Raw genomic sequence first — 19,203 nt, forward strand, 5'->3', positions numbered from 1 at the left:
CCAATATCTCAGCAGCGGGCCCAGCAATCACTTCTGTAGCTTCCCATGGAGTTATAGATCATCAGGTCCTAGCGATTTATCTACCTTTATGCATTTTAAGCAATCCAGCACCACCACCTCTAATATGGGCACTTTTCGAGATATCGCTATGTACTTCCCTACGCTCTGTATCTTTCATATCATTCTCCACAGTCAACACTTTTGCAAAATATTCATTTAGTATCTCCCCCATCTCTTGTGGTTCCACACGTAGGCGTCCTTGCTGATCTTTAAGGGGCCCTATTCTGTCCCTAGTTACCCTTTTGTCCTTAATGTATTTGCAGAATCCCTTTCGATTCTCCTTAACCCTACTTGCCAAAGCTGTCTCATGTCCCCTTTTTGCCCTCCTGATTTCCCTTCTTAAGCATATTCCTACTGACTTTGTACTCTTCTAGGGATTCACTCGATCCCTGCTGTCTAACCCCGATGTATGCTTGCTTCTTTGACTTGACCAAAACCTCAGTTGCTGTAGTCATCCAGCATTCCCTACACCTGCCAGCGTTGCCCTTCACCCCAAGGCTTCCCATTTTCTAGTCATTCCTTTACCTGCAAACATCTGCCCCCAATCAACTTTTGAAAGGTCTTGCTTAATGCCATCAAAATTGGCCTTCCTCCAGTTTAGGACTTTTAACTTTTAGTTCCAGTGTATCCTTTTCCATTACTACTTTAAAATTAACAGATTTAAGGTCACTGGCTGCAAGTTGCTCCCCACTGACACCTCAGCCACCAGCTCTGCCTTAATTCCCAAGAGTAGGTCAAGTTTTTCACCTTCTCCATTCTTTTCTGAACTTATTTCATCTCCATCCAATCCCTTAACACTATGACAATCCCCGTCTATGTTTGGAATGTTAAAATCCCCTACCATAACCACCCTATTTTTTTTTCAGATGACTGAGATCTCCTTACAGATTTTTTTTCAGTTTCCCGCTGACCATTGGAATTTCTACAGTACAATCCCAAAAGGCAAATACAATACCAAAAGGTGATCACCCGTTTCTTATTTCTCAGTTCCATCAAAATAACTTCCCTGAATTTATTCCCAGCAGTATCCTCCCTATGTATAGCCATAATGTTATCTCTAATCAAAAATGCCACTCCCCTCCTCTCTTTCCCCTCTTTCTATCCTTCCTACAGTATCTGTACCCTGGAACATTAAACTGCCAGATCTGTCCATCCCTGAGCCACATCTCTGTAATTGCTACAATATCCCATATTTACTTTTGTAGATTTACCAAAAACAAACAATAAGATTACCTTTAAAAAGCCACTTAGGTCCCGTGCTCCCCTGCTGTGAACACTCCCACACTGGTTTCTCCAAGGTCAGCTGTGAATTTCACAGTTTGTTAATCTTTTCTTAGACAAACTTCGATGTCTACGGATTCTTGAAATCAGACAGCAGAACAGTCAGCTGAGCAGGTTCACTGCTGGGTCAGACAGCAGTCCAGGTTTATTTCTCCATTTGATTCACTGCCCATGTGGGACTTTGTCTGTCCTCCTCCTCTTTAAAGAGTCATTGTTTTGATCTTTCTTTCCTTCCAGAGTTCCTAAACAATGCAACAGCTTATAAAACTGTAATTACTGCTCCTAGAATTCAAGGGAATAAGCTCCAGCATAGAAAGTAACCCAAAAAAGGAGCAGCTCTTACAGTCACAATTTTTTTCCGTCCCCCATCTTGGGTTACCCAGAATCGTTAGTTTGGATAGAGCTAACCGGTTAGCTAACAGGGTGCTGAATATAGGCAAAAATAGATCATTTTCAGGTTGATAAGATATAGATTCCCACCAGGATTAGTGCTGGAACCTCTACTATTTATAATATATATCATCGTCTTGGATGAAGCCACTTGATGCTAAATTTGCTGATTCCATAAGGAGAGATTTAGGTAGGTTAAGTAGGTAGATAAAAATTTGTCAGATGATGTATTGTGGTTGAAAATGTGAACTTGTCCACTTTGGCAGGAAGGACAGAAAAGCAGCATATTATGTTAGATAAAGGACTTTGAGATGCAGAGAAATCTGGGAGTCCTGATACATAAAGTACGAAAAGATGAGTATGCAGGTAAAGCAAGAGATTAAGAGGGGAAAGGGAATTATTTACTCCAAAGGAAATGAATTAAAAGTAGGAATGGATTGTTACAACTGTACAGGGCCATATCTGGAATACAGTGTACAGATTTGATCTCCTTAACTAGGAAACAACATAATTGCTTTAGACGTAGATTAGAGAAGGTTCATTCAACGATTTGTGACATGAAGGCTTTTGTTTGGAGGAAAGGTTGCAGGTTATGGCAGCATTCATTTGGAGTTTAGAAGACTAAGAGGCTATCTTATTGAATCATAAATGATCTTTAGGGAACTTAAATTGGCAGATGCTGAAAGGATGTTTCCTCTTGTAGGAGAGAGTGGAACCAAGAGATAAAGCTTTAGAATAAAGGCCTTCCCTCATGATTGTGTGGAAACTTGTTCCTCAGAAATCAGTGCCAGAGGGGTAATTGAGTATTATTTAGTCAGACTACATAGATTCTTAACTAACATGGGAGTTAAAATGTGATTGGGATAGCCAGGTAAGGGAATTTGAGGTTACAACAGATCACCCACTCTCCTGCTAAATGACCAGGGCAGGCCCAAGGGACCAAATGGCCTGTTTTTGCTCCTAATTATTATATTTGTACGGTCTACTCCTTATCATTCAAGGTAACAACATTTTAAATCTTTCAGCTAGCTAAGTATTATTCAACATGTTAAAAAAAATGACTTAACCAGTGTTAAGTCAGTCTCTGGCATTTTTTAAATTAATGGTTTGAGAGATTTATTAGACTGTTACAGAATAGCACAACATATCCTTCATGATTGCACTCAGGTAGATTAAGAATTTTCATCTAGCCTCAATATTACATCATGCACATTTAAAAAGCATTGGAACCCTTGAGTAGGGGCTACCTCCTTAGGCATAACAAGTTTATTTATTCTAATTAGACATTGACTGTATTCCAGAATATTATGAATAGTAACATCAGATGGCAACCTTTTTGAAATTCTTGAATTTTGTGAGGAAAAAATTACATTGAGCTTGAAGTGCATTTGCATGAATGAGAAATTTTTGTTGTTAGTTTTGAAGAGAAATACTTTTTAACTTCTTTCTTTCAGCTTTTACCTTCAGACTGTGATGGAATTGTTACAATGAGAAAACAACACTGATTACTTGTGTGCATGCATGAAATATGTCCCTTTTTACATATCAAAGGGCTCCTCTAAAAGCCCTGAGTGAATTTTAAATGCCTCGGTAAATTTATACCTTTTTTTTCTTTTACAGTGGCCCACTAGATATGATAGGTGACTGCAAGATACCATTTTTGGATGAAATATACAAGATTGAGGGGCCTGGAGCCGATCCGATAACGCTAGCTGATGGACAGTTTAAAAGTAAGTGGCTGCTCCTGCATGGGGAGAATTAAGCAGAGCATTCAGTCACCCCGGTGGATGGTGCTATATTCAAGAAATTGTTTTTGTTCCCATACCCTGTTTCTCCCCTCCCCCTCTCCAGGGAAGAGTGGCCCTGAATGTAAATACTGCAAGGCGGATCCTGAAAAAGAATGCAGATTTTGCGCCTGTCGATTATGTGGTGGAAAGCAGGATCCGGATATGCAGCTGTTGTGTGATGAGTGTAATATGGCCTATCACATATACTGCCTGAACCCACCCCTCAGCAAGATACCAGATGATGAGGACTGGTAATCTTCTTATTTTATTTATTTATTTACTTATTTTGGAATGTTGCGAGGGACAAACAGGAGATTCTTTGGGGCTCATTCATCATCACTGGTGACAATTTAGGCCTTATTCTGATTTTAACTAAAACCACTATTTATGGAGTGTGGAAGCTGTGCTTTGGCCAGTTGTATTGTTCAGATTTCTCAGCAAGAACAGCTTTTTAGCTTTTTCTGTACTAATAAAATCTGCAAATGATTTGTAGTTACAACTGTATGATAACACTTACGCCATTACTGCTTCTGAATTGTACTTGTATGTGTCTGAAGAGGAATTTCACCTTGACTTCCCATGGGGTGGGAGACAGGAAGGTGAAGATGCACCAGAATTAAGAGCAGAAGTAAGCCATGGTAATTGAAAATGTAAATTTTTAAAAAAAGAGATTCCTCAATGCAGGGATATACACACTGAAGGCTAAACAACTGACAATACAGAAGGAGGGAGGTACATTACCGACTAGTGTCGGAAAAGGGTAGTGCACAAAGTGCCACGTGCAACATTGGACATTTACGAAAGTAGAGAGTAGCATAATACTATACACAAAATGATGACAAAGGATTCTGAAATTCTCATGTTGGAGGAGACAGTGAACCAATGGATATTAACTTGACAATTACTTATCTCACTTCCTGTTCCCTTATTTCTATCTATAATTCTTATGATGTCATCTACCAGTCAAACAATTTCAAATTGTTGTTTCCCAACCATCTGCCTCCCTTTCACAGTGAATATCCAGTTCATTTGCTGGGTTGATTTCTGGGCCCCACGCTTCTGGTCCTGGCTGAACGTATTCTTGCCTATGTTTTTGTAGTAACTTCCTGTGTTTCATTTCTAACCTACTTCAACTGTAGGATTTCCCAATTCTGCAAATCTCAGTTTTCTTGCCTTTGTCCTTGTGTGTGTCTCCTGCCTGACTTTTCTTATTTTCCTAACTATTTGTGATTCTTTAGTTATATCATGTTACCTCTGCTAATGTTCTTCTACTAATACATTGTTTCCCATCTGTTTTCCCCTAAATCTACTAAAATATTTGCTTGTCTTCCAGTTTCCAGCCTGACAAACCATTTTAGCTGAAATTTAGCTCTCTTTGCTCTGACCTGGATTAATCTGTATTTCTAGAATCATCTGTTAATCATTTATCAATTTGTATATGTGCAGCATCCATTATTAAAGCATGCTTTTTTTAAAAGAAGGAATTTACCATTGCTTTTTCTAACATGGACTCTTCTTGTGAATTTGTAAATGGAATAAGTTATTCTTGGAGCATTTAGACCATTTTCCCACAGTTTCTTAAAGAGGCTGACTGACACAAACACTGCTCCAGCCTGATTCCAGACTAATACCTTAAATCACTTTCTGAGTACTGACCATAGAAGCCATAAGAACATTACAGCACACAAAGGGGCATCCAGATGCTTTTTGAAAGAGTTTAGGGTCTCACTGCATCCACCATCAACTTGGGCAGCAAATTCCAGACACCCACCACCCTCTGCGTAGAAAAGTTTTTCCTTATGCCCCTTCTCATTCTTCTGCCACTTAGTTTGAATTGATGATCCCTGGTTTTTTGAATTGTCTGCAAAGGAAAACAGGCTCTTTCTGTCCACTCTCAATTTTGTGTACCTCATTCATGTTGCCTCACAGACTTCTCTGATCTAAGGAAAACAACTCCTGACCTCTCCAGTCTCTCCTCCATGGCTACAATTCTCCAACCCTGGCAATATGCCAATAAATCTTCTCCTGCACTGTCTACAGAGCAGTTTAACCTTCCTTTATTGTGGTGACCAGAACTGTCCATAATTTTCCAGTTGTGCCTTCACCAGTGTCTTGTACAGCCTCATCATTATTACCTTACTGTTGTATTCTATACCTTTACCAATGAGGGAGAGCATTCTATATACCTTCTTTACAAACTTGCCTACCTACACAGCTAGTCTTTGGGCCTGCATGCCAAGATCTGTCATTTCAGCTACCCTTCTCAGTATATTCCCATTTATTCTGTATTTGCGTTTATTGTTCCACCTTTTTTGACTCCAAGATGGTAGCAGAGTAGCATAGCAGCGCAGCATTCAGGCTTCTGCGCAGAGTTCACCTGTTCCAACAGCTTTTACTTTATTTCTTACTGTAATCTACTTACCTTCCGTGGAGAGTGAGTTTGCAGCATGGAGAAGAGTGAGCCCGGTGTGACAGAGAGTGAGGTCCCCCAGCATCTGTGACGGCGACAACAGGCAGCCTCAGTCGGCAGTGGCGACAACAGGCAGCCCGAGGCAGCAGTGGAGAGAACAGGCAGCCTCAGTCGGCAGTGGAGAGAGCAGGCAGCCTCAGTCGGCAGTGGAGAGAACAGGCAGCATCAGTCGGCAGTGGAGAGAACAGGCAGCCCGAGGCAGCAGTGGAAAGAACAGGCAGCCTCAGTCGGCAGTGGAGAGAGCAGGCAGCCTCAGACGGCAGTGGAGAGAGCAGGCAGCCTCAGTCGGCAGTGGAGAGCGCAGGCAGCCTCAGTCGGCAGTGGAGAGAGCAGGCAGCCTCAGTCGGCAGTGGGGAGCGCAGGCAGCCTCAGTCGGCAGTGGGGAGCGCAGGCAGCATCAGTCGGCAGTGGAGAGAGCAGGCAGCCTCAGTCGGCAGTGGGGAGAATAGTATGAGTTCCACGGAGACTGGAGGCGAGGCCCAGTGTGATCTGCTTGAAGGACTATAATGCTGAACATTTTATTTCTTTATTTTTCTAAATTATTCTGAAGATCCTGTACCTAGGTACCTTTGTACCTAAGATGGTGCTGTAAGCGGTGATTTTGTAAACTTTCACTCCATCTGCCACTCTCCTGCCTGCTCCATCAACCCATCTGCATCACTTTGGAGCTTACAGTTATCCTCTACATTATCCACATGGCCAATTTTTGAGTCACCTGCCAAATTCCAAGCAGTGCCCCCTGCCCAAGTTGAAGTCCATCAGTTTTGAGGTCCGTTTGACTTCAGCCTGTGTATAAAGAGAAGTCCCTCCTGGAACTATTCTCCTTGTGGAAAGATGAAGGGCAACCTTCAGGTGATTCCTAATAGGCCTGTTAGATGGTATATTCTTCGGTCTGCTTGCAAACGACAATCATGAGTTTGCTAAAGTTTGAGCTTTCATATAATACAATAGAGTTGACTGCACTGCAAACTTTGTAATTCAGTGCAGTCATCTGTTGAGCAGTGGAGTAGCTTGAATGCCAAGTGGCCTACTCCTGCTGCTAATTATGTTACTTGCATTGAACTCCCAATCTAAACTAGCCCTTCCAGAGAACTAGTTGAGAAAAGTCAGCCTTTCCCTAAACATAACTGCTCAAACAAATTCCAGGAGTGGGTCAAACACAAGTTACTTCACTGTTCCCTCTATTATTGCTCAAGGCTTTAAGAAAATTAAAGCCATTGGAAAATGGAATGAACTTTATGATTGAACCTGAAAGCACAATGCCTTATAAATTATTTGTGAGGATTTTATGTGTGTTTAATGCCATTGTTTTTGATATTAAATGTCGATCATGCTTAATGTTAATTTTAATTTAATAATTTTAAACACCAAAAGAACTGCAGATGCTGTAAATCAGGAACAAAAACAAAGTTGCTGGGAAAGCTCAGCAGTTCTGGCAGCATCTGTGGAGGAGAAAACAGAGTTAACATTTTGGGTCCGGTGACCCTTGCACAGAAGGGTTGTTGTTCATGTACCATGATTGTTAATTTGAGGTGATTAATGCTGTCCGGTATTTAGTTGCACTGTTACTATATTGTGTCATATTTCATTGTTCACGTTCAATCGCTGGTTTTAGAAATGATTTGTGAACTTGGATTATTTCACTAAAGCCTGGAAAATTGTGCATTTGTAGGTATTGCCCCTCCTGTAAGAATGATACAAGTGAAGTCGTGAGAGCAGGGGAAAAACTGAAAGAAAGTAAGAAGAAGGCCAAGATGCCATCTGCCAGCACTGCAAGTCAGAGAGACTGGGGCAAGGTAGGCACATTTGTCCATTTCAGTAGAGTGCATGCTCATTCAATTGTGGTGTCATCTGTAAGTTTCAGTTGGGTTATTAATACACCTTTCATTAATCAATGTTATCATCAGGGTATGGCCTGCGTTGGTCGCACAAAGGAATGCACAATAGTTCCTTCCAACCATTATGGTCCCATTCCTGGCACACCTGTTGGCACAATGTGGAAGTTCAGAGTTCAGGTATGTAGCAGCATTCATTTGGTTCTTTTTAACTTCTCAGCATAACATACATCGTTAATTTTAATTTAGATACAAGATTTGGAATTTTATCAATGCATTTTGTAAAGCAAGTGCAACCTATAACTGCAAGTTGAGTCATAGAATCATAGAAACCCTCCATAGTGGAAGCAGGCCATTCAGCCTGTCAAGGTCACAGCAACCCTCCAAAGAGCACTGCACCAGACCAACCCCCACTACTCAATCCATGTAACCCTGTAGACACTTTAGCATGGCCAGTCCCCTAACCTGCATATCTTTGGACTGTTTGAGGAAACAGGAGCACCCCACAGAAATCCACGCAACTACAAGGAGTATATGCAAACTCCACACAGACAGTTGCTCGCGGGTGGAATCGAATCTGATCCCTGGTGCTGTGAGGCAGCAGTGCTAGCCTCTGGGCCACCACGTCACCCCGACGATTCTATCCTATATTCAGTTTGTAGGAAGAACACAACTACACATTACACCATGGCATTTTTCTAATTCAAAATCTTTTTTTAAAAGAAGAAAATAAACATTTAATGCTTGCAAAGTCTTCCAGATATTTCAAATTTGACATGTCACACACTGAAGCACATGACAGAATTACTATTCCTATTCTTCAGTACAATTTTGCCCCCAACCTTATTAGCAAATCATGATCTTTCGGGTTAATGTTGAATTTTCTAACAGGATCTGGAACTTTCTCATTTTAGCAATCATGGTAAGGAAATGTTGCTCTAAAATTCTCTATCTGTTGCAAAAAACAAAATGTATTGGTACACCCGAGGAGTGAACCTCCACAAAGTTCAGCTTTCTGGGAGGAAATGAGAACACTGCTTCCTAGAAATTACAATTTTTAGGGGTTAATGCTAGACAAATGTTCCCTTTTAATGTTACCTAGTAAAAATAGTGTAACGCAACATTTATGTCAAAGCTCACTGTTCCATTGTGGCTTCCTTGATGATCAACACAGTCCAGAGATGTGCATGTTAGGTGGCTTAGCCATGCTAAATGATTTTACATATCCAGGGATGTGTAAGCTAGGTGGGTTAACTGTGGTAAATGCAGGGTTACAGAGTTAGGGGAGGGGGCTAGGGCTGGGTGGGATGCTGTTCTGAGGGTCTATGCAGACTGGATGGACCAAATGACTTCTTTCTGCACTGTAGGGATTTGATGATTCTATGAATGTCTGAAAACATCTGCCAATTTTTTTGGCTCTGAAATCATTATGAGACAGTATTGGAGATCTGAGATCTCATGCTACTATTATAATTGTTGGGTTTGCTATCCTGTCACTGAAACAGTGCCTATGGTACATGTGTTAAATCTCTTGGGATGATGGATATTTTCATATCGCAGTAAAATTTCGTAGGTAGCTTTGTTCCTTGTTCCGAATGTTATGTTGTTTAGGTGAGAGGAATTCCATGTACAATATAGCTGGTTATGGTGGGTTCCACGTATAAGAAAACGTTCAAAATATCTTAATTTGAATGGTATACATCTCTGGTGTTGTGGCTCAGAACAAATTGGTTGCATTGTTATCAGCTGATTTGGAGTATTGAGCTATTAAGCTGCCTTATGTTTGGTTGATTGCAGTTATTTGCAAAAGCCTGATATGAAAGCTGCCTTGTAACATCAGATTGATGGGTTTATGACTGATTTTAACCAAGCTTCCTGCTGTGTTTCTGGGCACATCCCCTACGTTGGTCATCTGGAATTAGATAAGAGCTAATTTCTAGTGAAGCCTCTCTGTTGGAAGAGGCTGTCCTTCTGCATGCGGTGGATTGCAGGCTGTGCTAGTTTAGGACTAAACTGTGCTAAATGGAGAGCCAAAAGAAAGTGGTGCATTATTAAATCCAATGTTTATACTACCAAAGCCAGGAACATTTTCACCATCCAGCTGTCTGTAAATAGCTGTTAGATCTAGTTTGTTGCGACTGGCTCAATGAAAAGGGAAATTAGGCAGGAGCTTTAATTGCTGACGGTCCAATTCCATTTCACACCATCAACGTGCTTTGAAATAATCTCACTATTTTAGCCAGCATCTTTTATGGGATTTCACCAGCGACCGTGGTCCTAGACATTATGAGTGAACTTTACTTAGTTCAGATGGTGCCCTCAAGGATTCCACAGGGAGTCAGACTAAAGCAGCTGTGCCACTGTGTTATTACAGAAGTGCTGTTCGATGATGTAAGCAGCTCACAGACACCAGGAATGATGAAAGCATTGACCCCAATTTGCAATGAGTACAGTTTTTACCTCTGCTATTTTGATTCACCAGCAACTACCAGTGTTCTATATTGCAGTTGACTGAAGTCCTGGGTGGAATTTGTCATCCTGAAGTGATGCCCCCATATATCTCTCAAATGATAAAAACGCTTCTTTTGCAATCGCAGCACCGCGACCACACTAATCGAAGCATGATGAACATACATTGTCCACTAGAGTACAGTAGACTTCAGTCCTTAGCCCCCTCTTGTCTGTGGTAACTTTTCCACCCCCACTCTGGCCCTGACAGCAGCTGGTCACCTTTTGGACATTGAGGCACTGTTGAAATTCAGTTTTAACTTATCACTTCTTCTACCTACACAACAATGATTAGAACCAGACATAATGGGAACTGCAGATGCTGGAGACTCCAAGATAATAAAATGTGAGGCTGGATGAACACAGCAGGCCAAGCAGCATCTCAGGAGCACAAAAGCTGACGTTTCGGGCCTAGACCCTTCATCAGAGAGGGGGATGGGGGGAGGGAACTGGAATAAATAGGGAGAGACGGGGAGGCGGACCGAAGATGGAGAGCAAAGAAGATAGGTGGAGAGGGTGTAGGTGGGGAGGTAGGGAGGGGATAGGTCAGTCCAGGGAAGACGGACAGGTCAAGGAGGTGGGATGAGGTTAGTAGGTAGCTGGGGGTGCGGCTGGGGGTGGGAGGAAGGGATGGGTGAGAGGAAGAACCGGTTAGGGAGGCAGAGACAGGTTGGACTGGTTTTGGGATGCAGTGGGTGGGGGGGAAGAGCTGGGCTGGTTGTGTGGTGCAGTGGGGGGAGGGGATGAACTGGGCTGGTTTAGGGATGCAGTGGGGGAAGGGGAGATTTTGAAACTGGTGAAGTCTCCCCTCCCATTCTCTTGATGCAACAAACAACTGCACCTCCCAGTCGCAAACCATTTCCACTCCCCCTCCCATTCTCTTGATGACATGTCCATCATGGGCCTCCTGCACTGCCACAATGATGCCACCCGAAGGTTGCAGGAACAGCAACTCATATTCCGCCTGGGAACCCTGCAGCCATATGGTATCAATGTGGACTTCACCAGTTTCAAAATCTCCCCTTCCCCCACTGCATCCCTAAACCAGCCCAGTTCATCCCCTCCCCCCACTGCACCACACAACCAGCCCAGCTCTTCCCCCCCACCCACTGCATCCCAAAACCAGTCCAACCTGTCTCTGCCTCCCTAACCGGTTCTTCCTCTCACCCATCCCTTCCTCCCACCCCCAGCCGCACCCCCAGCTACCTACTAACCTCATCCCACCTCCTTGACCTGTCCGTCTTCCCTGGACTGACCTATCCCCTCCCTACCTCCCCACCTACACCCTCTCCACCTATCTTCTTTGCTCTCCATCTTCGGTCCGCCTCCCCGTCTCTCCCTATTTATTCCAGTTCCCTCCCCCCATCCCCCTCTCTGATGAAGGGTCTAGGCCCGAAACGTCAGCTTTTGTGCTCCTGAGATGCTGCTTGGCCTGCTGTGTTCATCCAGCCTCACATTTTATTATAATGATTAGAACCATAGAGGTTTTACAGTGTGGAAAGAGGCCTGCATTCACCATGTCAATGCCGGTCATCAGAAATCCATTTTTATTTACCTTTATCATTGTACAGCACATGAGGCTTTTATACAGGAGTGCTATTCAACTAGAATTAAGGTTCAGGTAGGGAAATATTTAATGTGGTGGATCTAAGGCAATGTCTTAAAGATATAAAGAGATACAGAGAAGCAGAAAGATTTATGGAGGGAATTCTAGAACTTAAGAAAATAAGATATTAGAGCAAAGTTAGGCTATTTGGGTCTGTTCTGCCTTTCAATCATAGCTGATGTGTTCCTTAACTCATTCCCCTGCTTTCTTCCTGTCACCCTTGATCCCTTACAAAATAAAATCCTTTCTATTTCTGTTTTAAAATATACACGGAGACTTGGCCTTAACAGCCCTCTGCAGCAATGAGTTCCACAGATTAACCACCCTCTGCCTGAAGAAATTCCTCCTCATGTCAGTTCTAAAGGATTGTCCCATCATTCTGAGCCTGTGCCCTAACATCTTATTTTCTTCTACTAGTGGAAATTTGTTCTCCACGTCCTGTCTATCTGGGCTTCTCAGTATTCTGTAAGCTTCAATCAGTTCCCTCTCATCCTTCTAAACTCCCATTGAGTACAGATCCAGAGACCTCAGCCTCCTCACATAGCAAGCCCTTCGTCCTAGGATCATTCTTGTAAACCTCCTCTGGACCCCGTCCAGTGCCAGGACATACTTCCTTCAATATGGGGCTCAAAACTGCTCATGATATTCCAAATGTAGTATAATCAGGGCCTTGTAAAACATCCTCAGTACATTTCTGCACTTGTATCCAGCCCTCTTGAGATGGATGCTAACCACGTATTTGCATTTCTAATTGCCAACTGAACCTGCATGTTAACTCTGAGAAAATCCCATACTAGGACTCCCAAGTCCCTTTGTGCTTCATATTTCTGAAGCCTTTCCCCATTTAGAAAATAGTCTATTCCTCTATTCTTGCTACCAAAGTGCATAATCTCACATTTACCCAGAATGTATTCAATTTGCCACTTCTTTAACCACCCTTTAGCCTGTCCAAATCCTTCTGCAATCTCCCCACTTCCTCAATACTACTTGACCCCCCTTATCTTTGTGTCAGTTGCAACGTCAGCAACAATGCACTGGGTTCCTTCGTCCACATCGTCAATGTATAATGCGAATAGTTGTGATCCCAATGAGAAACCCCCTAGTACTCCACGAGTAGACTCGTTCATCCTCTATTCTCTGCCTTTCGCCTATCAGTCAATCCTGTATCCATGCCAGTACCTTGCCCCTAACACACAGAATCTCATTTTATTTAGCAGCCACCTGTACGCACCATGGCAAAGGCCTTCTGAAAATCCAAATAGATCATGGCCACTGACTGTCCTTTGTCTAACTTGCTCATTACGTCCTCAAAGAATTCTAACAGATTTGTCAGGCATGACTTCCTTTTGACCAAGCCGTGCTGACTCAGCCCTATTTTACCATGCAGTTCCAAGCGTTCCACACAGTCATATTGGAACCAAGGCAGGTGAAGCCACAGATAGCAATAGCAGAACAGTTATGTTAAGAAATGGATGTTAAGAGGCCAGAGTTGGGAGAATATAGATTTTTGGGAGGGTTGCAGGCTCATAGCCGATTAGAAACATGATTTTTTTTAATCAAAAGCAATCACTTCCATGAAAAGTAGTGGTAAGTCAGGAGATTCAGTAGAATAAATATTTTAAAAAGCAAAGATTGACTTTGAAAGTAGCAAGAGAAAACTATTTAGAAGTAAAAAAAGAAAGAGTTTCTACTAGTACTTAAGTGAAATATATCAATAGTCCTTAAGAGATTGAGTTTGAGGAATTAATGATGGAAAATTAAGAAATTACAAGTGAAGTTAACAACAGATATTTAAACTTCTGCAGTGTAAGGATACAATGCCATCCCAGAAACAGTTACGAATCAAGAAGTGAAAGTGAGGAGCTTAAAGCTATTTCAGTTGTCAGAGAAGGGATCCTGTGAAGCTTATTACAATTAAAAGCTAACATGTCTTTCAGTTCTGCTGAATTTAACATTATTGACTTTTAAAAAGTGACCCTTAAAATTATATTATGCATTGGTTTTAATTTTCCAATATTTATTAGATCCTAGAAAGTACTCATGAATTGGAAAATAGCAAATACAACTCGTTTTTTCAATAAAGAAAGGAAACATTAAGAAGCATATTACAAGCCCGTCAGCTGAACATCTGTCAGAGGCAAATGCTAGAATATTTTATTAGGGGGAATATAGTGAGATTTTTAGAAAGTTTGAGTATAATCAGAGTCAGCATTATTTTGCGAAAGGGAAATCATGTTTAACTGATCTATTCAAGCCCTTTGAGGAAGTAACAAGCAATGTGGATGGAGGGAAATCTGTGCATATGCACTACTGAGATATCCAGCAGGCGTTTGACAAGGTACCACATTAAAGGTTATTTTGCTAAATAGGAACTCATGGGGTAGGTGGTAAGATACTAGCTTGTATAGAGGATTGGTGAGCTGACAGAAAACATGCAGAAATGGCTTATTTTTTAGATCATCACAATGTAAATATATTGCCAAAGGTGATCAGGTGAAAGGGTGGCATGGTGGCTCAGTGGTCAGCACTGCTGCCTCAAAGCACCAGGGACCTGGGTTCAATTCTACCTTTGGGCAACTGTCTGTGTGCAGTTTGCACATTCTCCCTGTACCTGCATGAGTTTCCTCCCATAGTCCAAAGATGTGCAGGCTTGGTAGATTAGCAATGCTACATTGCCCACAGTGTTCAGGGATATTTAGGTTAGTTGCATTAGGCATGGGAAATTCAGGATTACAGGGAAAGGGTAGGTGGATGAGTCTGGGTGGGATGCTGTTCAGAGGGTCGATGTGGACTTGTTGGGCCGAATGGCCTGTTTCCACACTGTATGGATTGTATGAAAAACACAATGCTAGGGCATCAACTATTTACTATCAGATTTTGTGAAGAGACCAAATGTATTCTTGCTAAATTTGTGATAATGCAAAGCTGGTTATGAAGCTAAGTTATGAAGGAGACATAAGAGTTTGCAAAGGGATATATTTAGGTTATTACATGGAGCAGGTGGGACTTGAACCCCCGCCCTCTCACTTAGGGGTGAGGATACTACCACTACACCACAAGAGCCCATGGGTTGATCTGTTATCATTGGAGGTTAGAAGTATGAGAAGATGGTTTTTGAATCATATAAGATCCTGAGAGGACTTTTCAGGATGGATGTTATGGGAGAGTCAGGAAGACCCACTTTAAAGATCTTCCTTCTAAGACAAACATTGGAAATTTTTCTTTAAAGGTCAATTATCTGGGGAGCTGTCTTTAAAATTGCTGGAGACCAATTCATTGAATATTATTAAGGTAGAGATAAATAAATTCTGGACTAAGATGGGAACTAAAGTTTATCGGAATAGGCTGCAATATAAACTGAAGTCCATATTCACATCAGACATCAGGATTTTATTGAATGTTGGATCTGGCTGGAGGGGCTGAATAGTCTAGCCCTGCCCCTAATTTGTAAGTAAACTCTCATTTTTAAGACACTTAAAACCTAATGTCAAACTGTTAACTCCTTAATGATAATGGGAACTGCAGATGCTGGAGAATCCAAGATAACAAAGTGTGGAGCTGGATGAACGCCGCAGGCCAAGCAGCATCTCAGGAGTACAAAAGCTGATGTTTCGGGCCTAGACCCTTCATCAGAGAGGGGGATGGGGTGAGGGTTGTGGAATAAATAGGGAGCGAGGGGGAGGTGGACCAAAGATGGAGAGAAAAGAAGATAGGTGGAGAGCAGAGTATAGGTGGGGAGGTAGGGAGAGGATAGGTCAGTCCAGGGAAGACAGACAGGTCAAAGACGAACACCTGTCCATCTTCCCTGGACTGACCTATCCCCTCCCTACCTCCCCACCTATACTCTCCTCTCCACCTATCTTCTTTTCTCTCCATCTTCGGTCCGCTTCCCCCTCTCTCCCTATTTATTCCCATCTCTCCCCATCCCCCTCTCTGATGAAGGGTCTAGGCCCGAAACATCAGCTTTTGTGCTCCTGAGATGCTGCTTGGCCTGCTGTGTTCATCCAGCTTCACACTTTGTTGTCCTGTTAACTCCTCTTGTGGCTTGGTATGATACCTTGTTTTGCAATGCTCCTGTAAGTGGCTTGGGGTTGCTTTATTTCATTAAAAGTGAAACATAAATTTGGGTTATTGTTATGAAACAACTTCTCAAGGTGACTACACTTCAACATGTGTTGAAAGGATTCCATGTGTCTATACTCCCATGCAAAGTAAATCTTCAGTTTAATTTCACAGAGCACACTTTTTTTGCAGGATGCTCAATTTAGACTTATCCTCATCACCAGTTTGAATGCTAGAATCTGGGTTATAAGATTACACTCAGTGTTTTACCAGAGATGTACAGCACAGCAATGTAGAACATAGAACATTACAGCACAGTACAGGCCCTTCGGCCCTCGATGTTGTGCCGACCTGTCATACCGATCTCAAGCTCATCTAACGTACACTATTCCGTGTACGTCCATATGCTTGTCCAATGACGACTTAAATGTACTTAAAGTTGGCGAATCTACTACCATTGCAGGCAAAGCGTTCCATTCCCTTACTACTCTCTGAGTAAAGAAACTACCTCTGACATCTGTCCTATATCTTTCACCCCTCCATTTAAAGCTATGCCCCCTCGTGCTCGCCGTCACCATCCTAGGAAAAAGGCTCTCCCTATCCACCCTATCTAACCCTCTGATTATTTTATATGTTTCAATTAAGTCACCTCTCAACCTTCTTCTCTCTAATGAAAACAGCCTCAAGTCCCTGAGCCTTTCCTCGTAAGACCTTCCCTCCATACCAGGCAACATCTAGTAAATCTCCTCTGCACCCTTTCCAAAGCTTCCACATCCTTCTTATAATGCGGTGACCAGAACTGTACACAATACTCCAAGTGCGGCTGCACCAGAGTTTTGTACAACTTCACTATAACCTCTTGGTTCCAGAACTCGATCCCTCTATTAATAAAAGTTTAGGGATCGGCTGTGTTTGGCTCCCTGAAAACCATCGGGTCATATTTCTTCTCAAGATGAGCGACTGTTAAGCTCAGTGTTTTTCCTGGGCCACAATCATCTGAGCAGACATGAGGAGGCCATTTTACAAAGAGAGCACTGTCTGTATTGCGAAAGCCAAATATTACCTGCAAATATTCTGAATGATGGGCTGGATATTGAAAATGTGACTTTTTGATTGCTTTGCACCAGTGATTGATGCCTTTTTCATTTCTTTAATCCATGAATAGTGTTTATAACACAGAATGGAGGCCTGTTGCGGTAGTGTCTCTGCCTCTGATCCAGGAGGCCTGGGTTCAAGTGCCATCTGCTCCATAGGTGTGTCATGACGGCTTGATTCAAACATGCCCATAACATTTAGGGCAGCACGGTAGCTCAACAATTAGCACTGCTGCCAGTGACCAGGGTTCAGTTCCACCCTGAGGCAACTGTCTGTGTGGAGTTTGCACATTCTCCCTGTGTCTGTGTGGGTTACCTCTGGGTGCTCCGGTTTTTTCCCACAGTCCAAAGATGTGCAGGCTAGGTGGATTGGTCATGCTAAATTGCCCATAGTGTTTGGGGGTGTGTAGATTAGGTTGGTTATAGAGGGATGGGACTGGGTGAGATGCTGTGAAGGTCGGTGTGGATTTGTTGGGCCGAAGGGCCTGTTTCCACATTGTAGGGATTCATTCATTCTATGATTTGTCCATTGGTGTTCTGCTAACTGATTTGATCAGTCACAAACATTCTGTTTATTTTGAAGTATCTTCTATTTGTGCTTCATGATGGTTTAAAATATAGTTCTATCCAGTTCATGTTGTGGTAATTTCCCCGCTTCAGTGAGCTATTTGCATTTGGCTTGAAAGGGACTGTTTGCTGAAGTCTGATTTTAAATCAGTTATTTGTAAACTGTGATGAATTAAGCCCACCGGATTCTTCATTGGCAGCTTGCATTTTGATTATTTGACATCATCACTCTAAATATCTTCAGTTGTATTTGTTTCTCATGTACTGTGTTAATACCAGTTTTAGTTTGTTCATGAGAACCGCAAACCCTGCTCAAAAATTCCTGGATCTAAAACCGTGAAAGTTTCCTGTTGCCCCTTCCATAAAAACTGATTGGATTTTGGGAATGGTTAGCTGCAGTGAGGCAATGTAAATAATAACACATTCCGGTCACATTTCTTGCATTTCTATTGTAGTGATTTTTTTTTCCCTGTGGTACATAAGTAAGCCTCAATTTTAATAGAGAAACAAACCTAATTGCAGAATGTAATTTTAAATAGAAACAGGATTTTAAAATTCAAACTACTAAGGTGGTTTTTTTTGTTTAGTTGCTATGAAAGCCTCTGGTACTAATCATTTATTTGGGTTGATTTCTCAGTTTTGTTTTGTTCGAGTTGTGAGTTTTCAAAAAGTTTTGTAGTATAACTCTGCTTGCATTTTAGAAAGCTGAGTGTATATTTCCCTGGAGTTACATCTCCCTCACTCAGTTCTCTTTGAGAAATGCATGAAGCAGTTGAAGGATATCTGTTTCTGTACATTTCTTTTCATAGCAAGTCAATACAGTACTAATTCTGCAAAATTCTTTCTGCACAGGGCTTTTGAGGCTGGTTTAAGTATATTCAAGTCTGAGATCAATAGATTTTCACTTAGTTAGGAATTCACATTAAGGGGAAAAGGCAGGAAAGTGAGGATTACCAGATCAACCATGATCTTTTAAATGGCATAGCAGACTCAATGGGCTGAACAGCCTACTTCTGTCCCTATATCTTATGGTCTTATGATTGTATATCTTCTAAATTTAAATTTGTTAAACACTATGTGAAAAAGTTTCTTTGGGTACACCTAGCATTTTAAATCTGAGATCTCTTCTCGGATTCAGTTGGGTCAGATATTATCTTATTGTTTTCTGCATGGCCACAAGGTAAGAAGTGGAATGCCATTTCCACTGTTTATATTTTAGCGCAACCTCAAATAGGTATCTTTTTCCCAGAACAACAGCATAGGCAATTTCAATTGTTACATTTTTTCCGCTCAGTGGACCAAGGCAAAGTAGTGACTAATTCATTGGTGAAAAGCCAATGACTGATTTAAGTGTTTTACACACTGCTATGGCCTTGGGGAAGAAAAAGGAACAGGTTAAGGCTTGTGCAACCTGATATGTCATCAGATTCCTCTTACAGCATATTCAAGGGTGCCACCTTTGATGCACACGGTCACTAAATGTTACAGTTTAGATACGGCTACAACATTGGACACTACCATTTATGGATCACCTCTAACAACA

At 42.0% G+C, this 19,203-nt stretch overlaps 1 protein-coding gene across 2 annotated transcripts in view; it reads left to right on the top strand.

Moving 5' to 3' along the window:
• LOC125450766 (E3 ubiquitin-protein ligase UHRF1-like) overlaps positions 1-19,203 on the top strand; it is a 154,063-nt gene that overhangs the window by 118,616 nt on the left and 16,244 nt on the right. For both annotated transcript variants that reach the window (XM_048526898.2, XM_059644531.1), the window contains 4 exons: positions 3,352-3,461; positions 3,583-3,769; positions 7,661-7,784; positions 7,896-8,003. In XM_048526898.2, coding sequence (XP_048382855.1) covers positions 3,352-3,461; positions 3,583-3,769; positions 7,661-7,784; positions 7,896-8,003 — 529 coding nt within the window. The remainder of the gene's footprint in view (positions 1-3,351; positions 3,462-3,582; positions 3,770-7,660; positions 7,785-7,895; positions 8,004-19,203) is intronic.

Source organism: Stegostoma tigrinum, chromosome 3, assembly GCF_030684315.1.
Source record: "Stegostoma tigrinum isolate sSteTig4 chromosome 3, sSteTig4.hap1, whole genome shotgun sequence".
NCBI classification, from domain to species: domain Eukaryota; kingdom Metazoa; phylum Chordata; class Chondrichthyes; order Orectolobiformes; family Stegostomatidae; genus Stegostoma; species Stegostoma tigrinum.